At 36.7% G+C, this 14,998-nt stretch overlaps 2 protein-coding genes across 5 annotated transcripts in view; both read left to right on the forward strand.

Annotated features, from left to right (window-relative positions):
- Positions 1 to 3,331, forward strand: part of LOC112560582 (rab11 family-interacting protein 1-like) — a 23,206-nt gene extending 19,875 nt beyond the window's left edge. For 3 of the 4 annotated variants that reach the window (XM_025232512.1, XM_025232513.1, XM_025232511.1), the window contains 4 exons: positions 44 to 162; positions 1,301 to 1,423; positions 2,924 to 3,026; positions 3,187 to 3,331. In XM_025232512.1, coding sequence (XP_025088297.1) covers positions 44 to 162; positions 1,301 to 1,423; positions 2,924 to 3,026; positions 3,187 to 3,299 — 458 coding nt within the window. In that variant the 3' untranslated portion in view covers positions 3,300 to 3,331. The remainder of the gene's footprint in view (positions 1 to 43; positions 163 to 1,300; positions 1,424 to 2,923; positions 3,027 to 3,186) is intronic. The other variant, XM_025232514.1, reaches the window with a different exon arrangement.
- LOC112560584 lies at positions 3,295 to 10,590 on the forward strand. The gene is made up of 3 exons (XM_025232515.1): positions 3,295 to 3,793; positions 4,445 to 4,584; positions 4,808 to 10,590. Exons 1-3 carry the CDS (start codon positions 3,538 to 3,540, stop codon positions 4,958 to 4,960), a joined length of 549 nt encoding a protein of 182 aa, XP_025088300.1. The 5' UTR covers positions 3,295 to 3,537; the 3' UTR covers positions 4,961 to 10,590.
- Positions 10,591 to 14,998: the final 4,408 nt, after the last annotated feature.

Genomic DNA, 14,998 nt, shown 5'->3' on the forward strand with positions numbered 1-14,998 from the left:
ACTGTCAATTTGCCATAATATGTGTCATGTATTGTGTGTGCAGGTGACAGACTGAAGCTTACTCGCAGCAAATCATTTAGAGAAAATCGGAAAGATCCAGAAGGCGGAAAACCTGATAAACATCTGAATCAGAACCATGGTTCTCTTAATGATATTCCAGAGGTTGGTCAACTCAAAGCACTTTGATGTACCTAAACAAGCAGTTATTCATGATGTGTATCCACCAATATATTCGTACTAAAACTTACAGCTTTGTTTTTAACAACAATGTGTATCCTAATATTCAAGAATACTCACATAGTTGTGATCTATTTGAGGAAAAAAAGTAAGAGAGAGAGAGTGTGTGTGCTCGTGCATGGGTGGGTGTGTTGAGGCATTTAGATTTCAAACTTTCATGTGATGCATATGAAGAGTAATTTCCCTTGGATCTTAAACCCCATGAGTTGAGGGGCTCAACCCCTTCTCCTCCTAAAGTGAGATAGTGTGCACACACAGGTGGAAGGGTGTGGGTGGTTATTTACATGCATGCTAACTGGCAAAAATATAGTAGCTTATATGAAGTCCTTTTACTGGTAGCACTTATTGACTTAGCACTGCATGTAGTATTTGCAAATTTCATTGCCACAATTGTTTTCTTTACTCTTAAGCTGTCATTTTGATTTTATGAATATCTCTTACATAAAACCATTATAAAAAAAGAGGGGTATTTTACTAAATGGTCTGTCATTTAAATGCACAACACTCTTTTTTATGTCAGCTGCAAAACCCTGATATAAAATGTTTTAGACAGAAATGATCATTTAAAATGCCATGAAAGTATAAATAGTTTTCTAAGGCATATTACTGTCTTTGAGATCCAGATCAAAATACTGGAAAAAAGCATCAACAGAGCCTTGCTTACTGAATAGTTAGAGTTTATGGTTATGGATTTATTTTAAAAAAAAACTTTATCTTGACTTTTTATTTTTCTGGTGAAAAGATTTTACAAACTATTATGTCAAGGCTTCTTGTGTAAGCAGAAATTACAGAAAAACACAAAATTCTTGGGGTTATGAACTTATAGAATCACTTAGTATTGTAGAATTACACATTATTTAGGTGGAAAAGTACCCTGCAGAGAAATTTATAATAAAATTTGTTTCTCCATGAGCTTTTATGGTCCTATTAGTATCCACAAGTCTTATCCATTTTAATGATGATCATTCATTCTGAGACACATAGCCTTACAAAAGATCTTGAAGTCTAAATGCATGTGGACATGCGAGTCCACACTTTTATTTCCTTCTCTGTCTTCCTATAGCGGAAACCACACATGCAGAAAGGAATAATAACTTCTGGTCAGAGGAAGCCTCCTGTGACTCCTCTCCCAACAGTCTCATTTCCTGCCCTTGATGTAAATCACTCCTGGGTTGATGCAGCAGAGGTAGTTTCTCATGTTTGGTGTCGTCTTTCATGGGCTGTTCGTCATCCATGAAGATCCTTGTTTTTGGCTGCTTTTAGCTTTTATATGTGTACATTTGTTGTTGTCTTTTCACTGCCAAAATATTAACTCTTGCATGCATGGGTCTAGGGCTCCAACTCATTCACCCTCTCTGTTTATCCCAGCCATGTGTTTGCAAACGTGATGAAAGCATGTGTCATGTTTTGCTTTATTGTCTTGAGAGGCTTTGCTGGTCACAGAATCTTTACCTTGTGGTGCTGGGGATTTAAATTTGGCATGAAGTTACCATCTATAGAGCATTGTCAACAAACAACCATTAAGTTTTGCACCATGTGATAATATCTTATGGGAGGATTTAACAAGATCGGTAAAAATTCTGGTAGAATTATTTTAATCAAATGTTAGTGCTTGCTATATGAAGAAGGTATAGTCTTTAACAATTCCGTATAGTGTCTGGGACTGATTCTTGTATACATGTATAACCAACCACAATTACAATTTACAAAATTAAGTTACATAAATTTTTTTAAATTTTCATTTCTATAAGGCACAAATTTCACTCATCTTTTCATGAATGATTACAGTTAGCAAAGTTTTGAAAGATCATATTAACCATTTTCTTCTTAATTCTTTAGCATTATCATTGAGCATGAATAAAAAGTTGGGAGATTTTCTCTGTAAAATACAGCTGCAGAACTGTTCTGATTTCTTCTTCTAATAGCAATACACTGCAGCTGTTTGACTGCTGTTGCGTCAGATGTGACAATAATTGTGTGATTGGAAAAACAAGATAGTGCTTCTGTTGTGTTAGTGCCACAAAATATATTTGCATGCCTTGATTTTTTTTAATAGAAAAATATTTTATGCCTGTACTTGGTTAGGATTCTAGATTTAATATTATGTAAGAAATGCCAAAACATATGTTGACAAAAGTTGTATTTCTAATCATAAACCACTACAAAGATATCTCTTTGTTTTGACTACTGCAGCAGCAAGTACATATGCTTTATATTGTAGTATAATTTTAAGCATCTGAAACATGGGATTCATTTTGTTTGGAAGGATTGTTTGTATCCATGCAAGACATGGCAGTGCACCTTCACCTAGTTTGTCTTATAAACAGAACATTCTCATGCTTATTTCTTTACTTCATAGTGTCACCTGATACCACTGCATGCAGGGATTTGTTTTTGATGACCTTTTTCTGTGCTTTTTTCCCTTTAACTTTCTGTTTCATTTTGCATGAATACATATATCAGTGAAGTTTCCTGGGAAAGTATCTGCCAGTGTTCTTTGCAAATGTGTGGCTATAAGTTTATATGGTTAAAAACTACTTGTTTTTGTTTGTAAAAAATAATTATGCTTTAGATGTGTTGTATTTTTTTTATTTTCCTGTATGATTAATACCTAAATTAAAATTGTCTTCCTTATGTAATATTTTGAGCATGGTTACTTAGCTGGCAAGTTTATTTTTGTACTAAGGAGGGTCTGACGAGGAGCTACAGCATGTCTGCTGCCTATGTAAAAACAATGTCTCTAGACCGAGGCGGCATCCTGTCTCTAACAAGCAGTGCAGACCAACCAGGTAAGGATTGCTTAACTGTAATCACATTTCAAACATGTCTCAAGACTTTATTGAAAATTTGTGAATAAGTTTTAAGGGAAAATGGATGTTTATTCCTTACTTCTTATGAATGCTATTTCATGAAACTTATATTTTAAGTTTTGTCTTTGCAATTCTGTAGATATAAGCCAGTCAGCCTTCAACGTGGCTGGGAATCGCAGGAGCATGGTGGAACTACCATCCTCTCAGCTCCTCCACCATATCATGTACGACCTTCATCACAGGATGACATGATTCTTGTACAGCGGGAGGGTGGCCAGCATGCACAAAGCGCCGTCCTCTGTCTGCCAATGCTAACTATCTTGACTCTGTCCTTCGAAGAGAAAGGATTCGCTGTGAAAGCATACGAGAGCGCACAGAACCAGAAGAATCATCTTCAACTGATGAAGAGAGGACCCTAAGAAGGCCTCGCCCTCGCAAACCTCGAAGCAGATCATCTCTGCAAGAACCAGTGACACAAGTGGCAGAAGAAATGCCAGCAATGCGTCATCCTGCTTCTTTCTCATCCCACCTTACTAGCACACCAGTATGTTTAGAAAGTGACGAGAGGATTCTGGTAGAGTCTCAGAGGCCAGAAACAATTACAAATGGTTCTTTCCAGTATGATCGCAGCAACATTGGTAGCTTGGGACGTCGGGTGAAACCCAGCAATACTCTGGGATATCCTAATGGAGAGGTGACCATGAGGAAACGATCAAAGAGGGATCGCCTGAAATTATATCGTCAAGGTGAGGTTGGATAATTATAGGCTGTGCAGCAAAATGGTTAAGTGCTTGTCACCAAACTTGATAAGGATCAGGTGTCTTGGATTTAGATCTTGTGCATGCTGTCCTCTTTTTCTGCATGTGGCACCTGTTTAGAGGGCATGGCTGCTTTACTCTGTCATATTAGTCACCACTACTGGTTTGGAGTAAAACAATCACCATTATTTCACATAATAGCTGCCTGCTTTTTCATTGCTTAAAATGGAAGAATACTGGGATTTTTTTTTAAAACTGCCTCTAGATCTCAATTCCAGTTAAACTAAAGTAAAACTTCTTATATAATTGGAGTTCAAGCAAAGATATTTGGTGTGCAGCTAGGTTTGTGGGTCAAGACATGGGTAACATGCTGCTGCTGGAATCAACACAATATTGCGCTAATTTTTATCTATAAGTATTAATCATGGTTATAAGACTAGGACAGTCTACATTCCACTTGCAGATTCCTTAATGGATAGTATCACATACACCAAGTTTCATCTGATAAAGTTATTGATATAAAATGCTCCTGGCTGCAATTTTATTATTTGCAGCAGCTGACTGATGCACTTCATTATTATTATTGATAGGAAGTGTAGCTGACTGGTGGTTTGTTAATGATGATGATGTTAATTGCAGCTGGGCGATGCATTACAGTTCAGGGCTTTGAGGGAAGATTTGGTGGTCTTTATGATGATAGCCTATCAGATCCCAGTGATTCATCAAGAACAGATATTCCAGATGATACACTTGCAGTCTACAAAACCATGAACAAGGAGGTGATTGTCATATTTTTCAGCGTTAATTTTATAGATGGTAATAGAAATCACAATGAATCTTAAAATTGTGTTAAATATGACTGCATACAAATAATTTTCCAGTTAGAGAGTGGCACACATAGTCACGCTTCTATTGATTTTCAAAATCTTCTTTACTTCCTTGTCAGTGACAGCAGTTTCTTTTTAGTAATGTATAACTAACATAGACAACTTTTCCTTTTAGGACTTGCTCAGAGTGGTGATTCAAAACAAAGCCCAGCTTATCCGTAAAGATCAATACATCAAAGATCTTGAGAACTACATTGATGACCTCTTGGTGCGCGTCATGGAGTGCACACCGCGTATACTACACCGTCCACCCATGCATCATCGCTAGAGCTGTTACTTCAGTCTTCCTTTTGTTTATATTTTTTTATTGAATTTGGAGATACTTTTTTATCACACTCAGTCTGCACATGAAAGCTATTTAAACTTAGTGGATTTATAGAGGAAAAAGAAAAATGAAATAAAAATATCAATTTATCTCTATGCTCTTAAAAACTTTTTGAAATCAAAGCTTTGGAAAAAATCATAATCCAGTGATTTCATGTTTTTCTTTTTAGTTCTCGCTTTTTTATTTTATTACCAAGAAAATAAAAATTCAGTACTGTTTTTCTGGCACAAATTCTTTCTTTGTAGAATGTAGAAATCCTACCACCAGCTTTAAAATGTTTTGCTATGATGATTTGGCATTATACATTTCATAAAAAGATTTTTCTGTGATGTATATTCACTTGCCAGAGATTCAGCTAGAGGCTTGTATGCCTGGAAAAGTCATAATACGATGTGTTAGGATTAGGTTTTCAGGCACTTGAAAAAAATTCTTTGGTACATGCATGAACTGAGCCCATTAACGTGCTTCACTTCTGCATTTTCACAATGGAATATATTTTGATCCATTTTTGTATTATACTGTAAGCTTTGAAATGTTCTGAACTCTAGTCTAGATTCTTATCAGTACTGTTCCAACTTCTATGTTTTAAAAGAGAAATGTTTGCATCTCTATAGCTAGATTTAGTAAAGCATCTTTGAGCGCTGCTTGTAGAGATCTTTTTCGGTTTCATGAATCTAGAATTAGGCAGCTTATTTGCATATAAAGAAGATCTATCTATTTAGAACAAGTGATTTTGGAATGAGGACAAAGTAGAGCCCATAATGGACAATATAGTTATCAGATAGAAATCTATTCCTGACATAGTTTTTTAATCATTTGATAAATTATTCCATGATGTGGACTTTTATTTTCAAGAATCTCGTGAGTCACTTCCCAAAACACTCTGGTCAGCAACAGTGAAGAGCTAATAGTTGGATGATCAGTGGAAATGTGCCTTCCTTTTGTTAAATGTTGAGAAACTTCGCAAAAGCCCCTCTTGGCATTTCTAGCACCTTACATAATCACAGTATGCTCTGTTAATTGGATAATCTATACTGTCTGCAAGGATTGGATAGATAAGCTTGTGGTTTTCGTGTAAGGAGCTTTTTTCGAAGTGTTTGTAGGTGGGAAGTACTATTTACCTCATCAAAGAAGGACTGCTTCACCATTGCCTTTGCACTAGAATTTGTTGTAAAGATGTGAAAAAAACTTTTACATCCATGTGAACATGTATTATTACCCCTTAAACTTCTATATCTTGATTCATCCACTTCCCCCTTTTCAAATATTCTGAGGACCAGGATGTGCTTTGATGACTTGTTATCAAGTTTTGATTTTCCCTCCATTCACACAGGTGAGTCAGCAGTTTAACCTAATCATGTTCCGGTGAATCAGCTGTATAGCTAACTTTTTTCCCAGCACATGCAACATAATGTGCAATTATGCTAACCATTAATGGAGAAATATTGTAGTATTAAGATGCAAATGAATGTCAGTTATATTTTTGTTTTCTTACAAACTATGGTTTCTCATTTCTTGATTGCCTGACCCAACTTGAACGCTTGAGATAACTGTTAAACGAGAGCTCGTCACTTGTGAATTCAGGGTGATACAACTACAAGCTTACTCTTTTTCTTTTTATGACTGTGTGGGCATTTATTTGTTTTATCTTCATGCATGCATTTGTGTGTGGGTGTGCATACAGGCAGTAATTGGGTCTATGGCAGCTAACTCCCGGCTCAACTTCTGCTGTTATTCATGATTTAGGGAAGCAGCACAGCTGCCAAATTTGTACCTGTGGTATTCATTCTAGTTCATAACAATTCCAGCATATTTTTCTGTTGTCTGAAAGCAAAAGCAATATCACTTGAATCAGCATGTAATTTATCAGCTTTTTTTTCCATCAGGCAATGTTAATGAGCATTTTTTCCTTTTAGAAACTGACATGCAAGACTTTATAAAAAGATGCAAACCTTCACAAAAAAAATGCAAGCAAAGAGCTTAGTACTGAAGCACATCTTTGCTTTCACCACTTGTGCGACATGTGAATAGGCATTATGCCATATTTTGGTACTTCTTTCTTTTACATCAGAAAATATTTTAATGAAGAATATTGTGATAGATAAAAATGGTTTGTGTGTTTAATGCACATGTATAGATAGGTGTTGGTAGAGCTTCATTTGTGTATATGTGTTGCATATGAGCACATATTTATGCCTTTACACTGGTAAACATTCCATGTTTTATAACTCTACCAGGATGATAAACAGAGCTTATAATATACTCATGTCTGCTTTTATGGTTTATCTGTATTTATCCTAAACTGTAAAATACAAAGCTATGTGTATAGCCGAGAACAAAAGCACTTTTTGTGAAGGATCATCTGAACATTTTGTTTGATTGCCTTTGTCACTCCTTACTCCATCTCATTGTATACAAATTTTTATCATGGTTTCAAGGCTTGAGCCCATCTGAATGTCCAGAGACATGACTCTTTCTAATGATCTGAAGAGCAACCAAAGAAAATTCCCAAAAATCTCGCATAGTATTTTTATTTAAATTATCATATTTTTATAAACCTTGTACTCTTCTGCATTTAGAATGTTGCAATCACTGTTGCAAGAATTGACAAAATTTCTAATTTTAGAACAAATATAATCTTGAATGAAATTGGTTTTGGAACTGCATGTCATTTTTTAGTCATTTTCTTCCAGTTCCAAATTAAAATTGCTGTGCTGTTATTTTAGTAGCAGTTTTAATATTTTCACTTTTTCTTTACTCCAGATTAATCTTGACAAAAATGTTTTAAAGCATTTTCCAACTGCTGGAAGGCTGTTGATGCAGTGCAGACTATTTTTAAATATTGCGTGTTTAATTTGAAATCTATGCCAGTGCCAAGATACATCTTGAGAACGTCTGTTTATAGCCCTGCAGGGCCCGAGCCATAGAGATTAATTTGGAACCTAGTAACCATATTAATCAAAAGCGCAGAGCCCCTGACAACTATCAAAAGAGCGGGGCCCTAGGCAGATGCCTCGACTACCTGCCTAAGCACAGCCCTGATCTTGAGTGTTTATTTTTATTAAGACCAAGAAGATAATGTAAATGAATTGGAGAGTTTTTAAGCTGTTGAAACACAATTCACAATATTTCTGTTGTGTCACTTGCCTTTTTTCTATTAGTATCAATACACCTAAATAGTCAGTTATATGTATGATCCTCTATATTTTTATTGTATGTCTTCATTTTCCAAAGTTGTTTGCTTAATGTACTCATTACTGACTTGTTGTATACATACTTATTCCTGATTCCTTAGAAAATAGTCATCATAAACAACACCTTTCGTCTTTAAAAAATGGATTTTGTGCAATAAAGAATTTGTGTTTTACTGTTCCTATCAGAAAATCATGCATTTGTATAGGATAAACCATGATAATAAACATAAGTAATCCTTCAAACATTAAGCTTTGTTAAAGTTAAATGTTTGATAACAACAGTTAGAAAGTGATGACAACGTTTAACTGGTCATAAGTCTTACTCATGATAGTAAAAATAATTGCAGTAACAAGCATAATAACAAGATTTTCTGAGTTGTAAAAATGGAATTAGCATAATAAAGAAAGTAAAATTATTGTCTCTTGTCTACTCTGCTTGCAGGACCAACAGATTTTTTTCAGTCTTTTGACTTTTGAACACTACTAAGTACAAATGAATTTTGATCATACATGATTATATCAGGGTCTGTCCGGTGCAGCAGGTATGAATGCTTGTATGTTTGTGCATCATCATGTCACTGGCATTGCTTTTCAATGTTGCATATCTTTTTCTGAGTGAAATGGAATAAGAGAATATGGTTTACAAGAAGAGGCACTGTATAGGTAGAAATTATAAAGGATTTATACAATAATGTAACAATTAGCAACACAGATTCAAAAGGACTGCCCTTTCTCTGCTTCTACCAATAAATCACTTGTTTTAAAAATGTTTTTGTAGCATTCTCCTGTAATGTCTCGACCATGCAGTTATTATTTTATATGAATCTTACTTTTCTGGGGTTTTTTAAATCATAATTATGACGAACAGTAGATAAAGAACTTTAACATCTTTTCTTGAAAGTTTCTTGTGTTCATACAATTTAATTTTGATTTTATAATTTCATTTAATTGAGATGTGGGCAAGTTTCTTAGAGCATGTGCTTAAGAAACGGCTTAACATTAATTTCAATTTATATGTTGTTTAGTTATAGATTGTCATATGTATCGTGTAACAGCATGCTTTGTGGTGTGATGTATCACAGCTTATAAAACATGCTTTTGATGTTTTGAAATTTTGTACTATTGCATTTCATATTTTTTTCTGCTACAGCTATGTTGTGTTTTCACATGCCATCAAACATGCTCCACATGGTCATTAGAAACAGACTAAATGAAGGTTACTGAGAAAGATAAGAGGGATTAACTAAAGTGTTAGCCTTATTGGTGGCCATTTCATCCAGCAGTTATTCCTTACAGCACCAAAATTCATTTTCCACTGTTCCCAGTTTTGGTTGTGCTCAGAGGAAAGATGGGTAAATGTTTTACTACTGCCTGTGCAGATTCAAGTTTGTCAACTATGAAGTTGATAGAGTAAAATAAATCTGCTGTGACCAGTTTAAAGGACTTTTGTTGTGCTTATTATACAAAAAGCTCTAGTAATCTAACAACAAATACAATGTTTGAAAAAATCTCCAAGTTAGAATTACCACATGTATGTCAGAGAGGCATGTCCGTCCAGGATGCATATTGTACACTCTAAAACGACTTTATGAATCTTCATTTTAATGAACAGAACATATTTAACATAAAAATTATGACCCTGACAGGCTTTATTATCTTTGTGTCAAAGTTGTTTTTCCAAGTGCTATATAACAATAAAACCAGTTACCACAATCCTTTTAGAAAATTAGAGAAAATATAGCAGTCTATATGCTTATGCAAGAGGCAAATGCAGTTGAGCAAAATGATCTATGTATATCACTCAATAATATTGAGCACTTACAGTGCACAACTTCACAACCAAAACGTTGCACTCTTCGATCAATGATCAATGATGATAAAGAAATAACATTAAAATCACTGGATAATAATATGCTGACAATGAACACATTTATCCGTTGAACCACAGGTAATGTAAGAGTAAAAAGTACTTAAAAAATAAAACACTATGTAGAATTGAATTGTGTTAATGCATAATCATAAAAAAGATCAAGCATAATATTTAATTGATATTTCTAAACATGCTTTGTGTGAGTGTTTAAAGGAAGAGTGGATATAATGGGTGAGTTGGATGAGGAGGAAGTTTCCAATGCTGAAGGGTGGACAGATCAGAAAACAGAGAGGGGATCATATGACATTGTGGCAGTCATTTGTTTTTCCAAGGGTAGCAATCCCATAGCATAACAGGCAGAGATATTTGGTGACATTATTTTGTAAAAAGTGCACATGCACACCAGAGAGATGTCAAGAGGGAGAGCGGGCAGCCGCCCGCATGCAAGTCTATGACTAACACTTCCATTAACTCCTTTGTCATTACCCCTAGGAAAATGCAGAAAGAAAAATCTCTTCTTTTCTTTTTTTCCCAACAGTTCTCGGCATCCACTTCCTACGACTTAAAGCCATCAAACTAAGGACACAAATTGTAATGATGGCGCTTTCGTACCTGCGTCAACACATATTCACATTGTCTACTCTCCTTCTTGACGTCTGTAGTTAAACCGGAAGCAAATTTGTGCTTTTTGCCTCGTTCTAGAAGAGGGAGGGGAAAATGCGAGCAGTCCAGTAAAGATACGTCCGTGTTACAACAGTGGTGAGAAGATATATACAAATGTCAAACCGATGCAAACTGCGCAGATAACCGTCAGCCAGATAAGCGAAACCACACAATAAGTAAACGTGACTCAGTTCTGCCTGTGGCTTCGATTTTTACCGCCGACAGCTGACGGCACTCCAGATAAAGGTGATGAAAGTTGAAGTGACTAGCACCTTCACCTGGCCTCTAGCTGTTATTTTCAGACATGACGATTCCTGTGTGTGGACAAAACGTGAGCTGCTTCCGACCTGTGCTGAGGTCACCGCCATGAGTGGTGAAACAGTGGGCGTGGGAAATGCGTTGTGTTCAGGCTGAATAGGACCTGGGTCTAAAAAAAAACACACACACACATAAAAGTGTAAATTGTAACAATGAATAAACGCATACATATATTTTTATGTTCGCATATTTCTGCGTCGCGCGCCTGCACACCACACTTTTTTACGAACTGTGAGAATGGATTATTGCAATGTATGAGGAAGGAGGTAAAAAAAAAAGATGAATAGTCTCTATAGTAAAATTATTGTGTGGAGAATTAATGCAGCATTTTCTATTTCCCGTTTATCTGCTTCTGACACCCCTACTGTAAATGCATTGTTATGCAGATAGAGTGAGCGGGGACGGGTGAGACATGGCTAATTAAGTACCCTCGCTATAAGCAGTCAAAAGCGAAATAAAAACAATGTGACCGAAATGGAAGCTAAAAAAAGTTCAATAAAATAAAAGATTGAAGATGGTAGGAATACATTTACAATACTGAGAACTTTATTTCTTTCATAGGTCGTCGAATAAGGCCACCAGGTTTCACCGATGAATAATGATATGGTGACTGAGGCCATGTGGAGAAAACTTGAGCGACCTTGTAGTGCTATTTATTTAACTTGTTGTGATGACCCAAAAGGCTACAATCTCAAAGTGAAGCAGGCGAGAAAATGTGCATTATCTCGATGGCGATTTTGTACTTCAATATCTCCTTCGTGCTTGATAAAAGGCGTCTTAAGTTGTTCCTGTAAGCGATACACCATGCTATGTCCGAAGGTGCAGCCGTTCACTCGTCCTGCGACATCATCTAATAAGGTTCAATGCATGATATGGATAATAGTTCTTTTTAAGATGGTCACGGCAAAACCCTTACTTCGTATACAAGATGACCATGTTTACCGTCAGTAATAAGAGCATTTTCAATGTCGTCGCACACACACACAGGCTGCAGCAGACACTTTCAACTACTACGCCTAGGACGGAGAGACGGCAAAGCAAACATTTTGCTAAGTGTGACATTGGCTATCGTAAGGCTTCTGTCCACAATAAGCACAATGTGTATCCCGTTTGACATAGGGGCGAAAAAAATCTGTTGTTGACATCAGCAGCAGTAGTATATTACAGTTATAGGGGCAAATGGTTGACCCTTCTTGCTGTTGCACTGCTTCACTTGTCTTTCCTTCATCCACATCTTCCTACTGTCATTCATTTGCACACGAGATAAGAATAAACTGCAAGTTTTAATCTGTCGAGAACTTTCTTACATATGCGCGTGATTGCCTCCATCGGAGTAAACAAGCTATCTGTGCAGCTGGGCTTCAAGTTATATAGGTCAGCGCCAAAGCTAGATCATACAAAGGTCGCACTCTTGTGGCTGAATATAGGGTAAGGTGACACGACTGTTTTCGTGAAATTTTATGATCGAACAGGATTTTGACTTAATACATTTCTTTTGCTTCGGGACTACAATAATCAAATAGCAATCTATAGTACTGATATATTATTTGTGTTTATACACTACCACCACCACCAAAACCCCGAAAATCACCACAACCACCTCCACCACCACCACCACCATCACCACCACCTTTTTCTGACCTGCATTCAGAAAGTTGTGCTGTGATTCTTATGGTTGTTGTTCACCAGCTTCTGTACCATCTTTCGGTTGTGGCCGTTGGGGTCATAGCGGTTTGTGTTGCGCGTGGCCTCTTTCTTACTGCGGACCCTTTCCACTGTGGCTGGAGTGGACATACTTGTGGCGCTCGATGCTCATGACATCATAGGTGTCCATGTAGTTCTCTACAAAGAAATCGGACATGACTGCGGTTTTAGAAACGGGGTGGCTTCTTTACCGGAGATTCTGATCAAGGTGTTCTGTGCGGTAAGACTTCAGTTCCCCCAAACCTCACTGCACTTAGAGAAAATGAGTACTGCTTAGCTCGAACGTGCCCGTCGCTATCAGCTGCTTCAATTCTGTCTGAAGCGAAAACCTCCTTTATATGTAATCTGCAAGGCTGATGATTAGAGAAACTAAATAAAGCTTTTACGAAAACTAAATAATAAAATGTCCCGCATGACTCGATGTCTGCATATGAAGTCATCCAATCGAAAAGTCCGCCCTCCAGCTGTCGCTGATTAGCATAACGCGACCGCTCCTTGCAGCATGACAAATGAAAGTAAAAACAAAAAGACAACAACGATGACTCATATTCTCAAGCATGAAAAGGAAAACCCTTCAACCCCCCCCCCTCCCAGAAAAACTCCCCCCCACCTGTAGCAGTTCACGCCGGCGTAGTACCTTATGATAGCTGATGACCCAGAATATGTGCTCACGCTAACAAATGCCTTTATGCACTAAAATACACGGAGTTCTATATATATATAGCTGGAACAATATAGTTACTGCGTACAAATGTATTCCGTCATGATACAATTTTCTTTCCCGCTATATGCATCTAAAACCGCTCCAATCTCTATGCCCGCATGACTTCTTCACTCATCTTCTGACACCAAGCTCTGACACCCCACTAAGACAGGGGTGGGGAACGCACGGCTCGTGAAGTCATTTAGTGGGGTGCGCCAATGTAACCGCAGATTTCAGTAAATCTTTCAGCTTTTATTATTATTATTCAGCCTAGGTTAATTTGGTTGAAATTTATCAACAATTAGCATTAGAAATCTGCCGTCCGTAACATTTTAACACAAATAACACGGCTGACATGTCTGATGGAGTCGTTAGAGAGCATCAGGGGCGGCTGCTTTCAAAGTGTTATCACAAACTAATATCCTCCATGGTGTTATTGTGATCGCGAATTCAAACAGCTAGCTTCACTTTACACAATAAATTCGGTAAGTGAACACCATTATATACTCATTTGTTGTCCATTCTATTATCAGTAGGTTTGCTGTGTAGCCTCCAGGCATGGGTTTTTGGTATATTTTAGAATTTTGAGAACGGTGTGCAAAAAGAAAATTGTGCACCCCTGACACGTATATAAAGACTGCATGTACTTTGGAGACTTGCACGTGACCTTCACCCCAAGCGGAGGGTGAACCACTTCCGGCTTGACGTCGGCTGTTGATTGACATAGCTAGCGTTCTTCGACCATGTCGGCTCAAACAATAAAAAGTGATCGTGGATATTGTTGTGTATCTTAATTTACAGTTCAGACTTAAATATATCCAACATTATTCTTTCATGAATTTCCAAATGATGAGCAAATAAAAAAAAACCTAGTTTGGGTTTATGTGCATGTGCAAGTTTGTCTTTGTATTCTCTAGGAACTTCTTAATATAATTATAAACATATAGTTCAAACAGTATATCGCTACGGTTTTCATAGTGGCAGAGCACAGTTTTCATGCACCTAATTAAAAGACTGATTTTAGTGACTAGGAAGAGTTTCAAGAAGAAGCAGTATCAAGTGCTATATCAATCTTCATTATTATTATTACTAAAACTTTTGCTCACATACACCACCGAATTATGTCCATTGCTAATTTTTGACAACTTAGTTTGCATCAGCCATTAAAATCTGTCCAATCTAATTTGCTTTAAACCATTTTTATGCTTGCATGCGTTTTAGAGTGATAATATAGCACAAGGATCTGCAAACAAGTTATAAAACTGACTGTAGAACTCAAAACATACAGCACACCAATCTCTTCCATGAGTGCATACAACTGTTAGCAGGAATCTGTCTCAATCATTGCCAAAAACTCATTTTTCATTTTGGAGAATGTTCTGTTTCTCATTTTATATCTGCAAATCACATAACAGTTTTCTGGAGTGCAACTTTAACTGGAGTGTTTCCAGATACATGTTAATGACATGTCACAGATGAAATTTTGCTGGATTTTTTTTCAACCTTAAATTTGTCATCAAGGAACATGC

Source organism: Pomacea canaliculata, linkage group LG3 (assembly GCF_003073045.1).
Source record: "Pomacea canaliculata isolate SZHN2017 linkage group LG3, ASM307304v1, whole genome shotgun sequence".
NCBI classification, from domain to species: Eukaryota; Metazoa; Mollusca; class Gastropoda; order Architaenioglossa; family Ampullariidae; genus Pomacea; species Pomacea canaliculata.

Bases quoted from the DNA above. Each gene is read 5' to 3' on its own strand.
- LOC112560584 (XM_025232515.1), top strand. From the start codon at position 3,538: ATGCCAGCAATGCGTCATCCTGCTTCTTTCTCATCCCACCTTACTAGC. The intron at 3,794-4,444 runs GTGAGGTTGGAT...TGTTAATTGCAG, and splicing joins CCTGAAATTATATCGTCAAG to CTGGGCGATGCATTACAGTT. The intron at 4,585-4,807 runs GTGATTGTCATA...TTTTCCTTTTAG, and splicing joins ACAAAACCATGAACAAGGAG to GACTTGCTCAGAGTGGTGAT.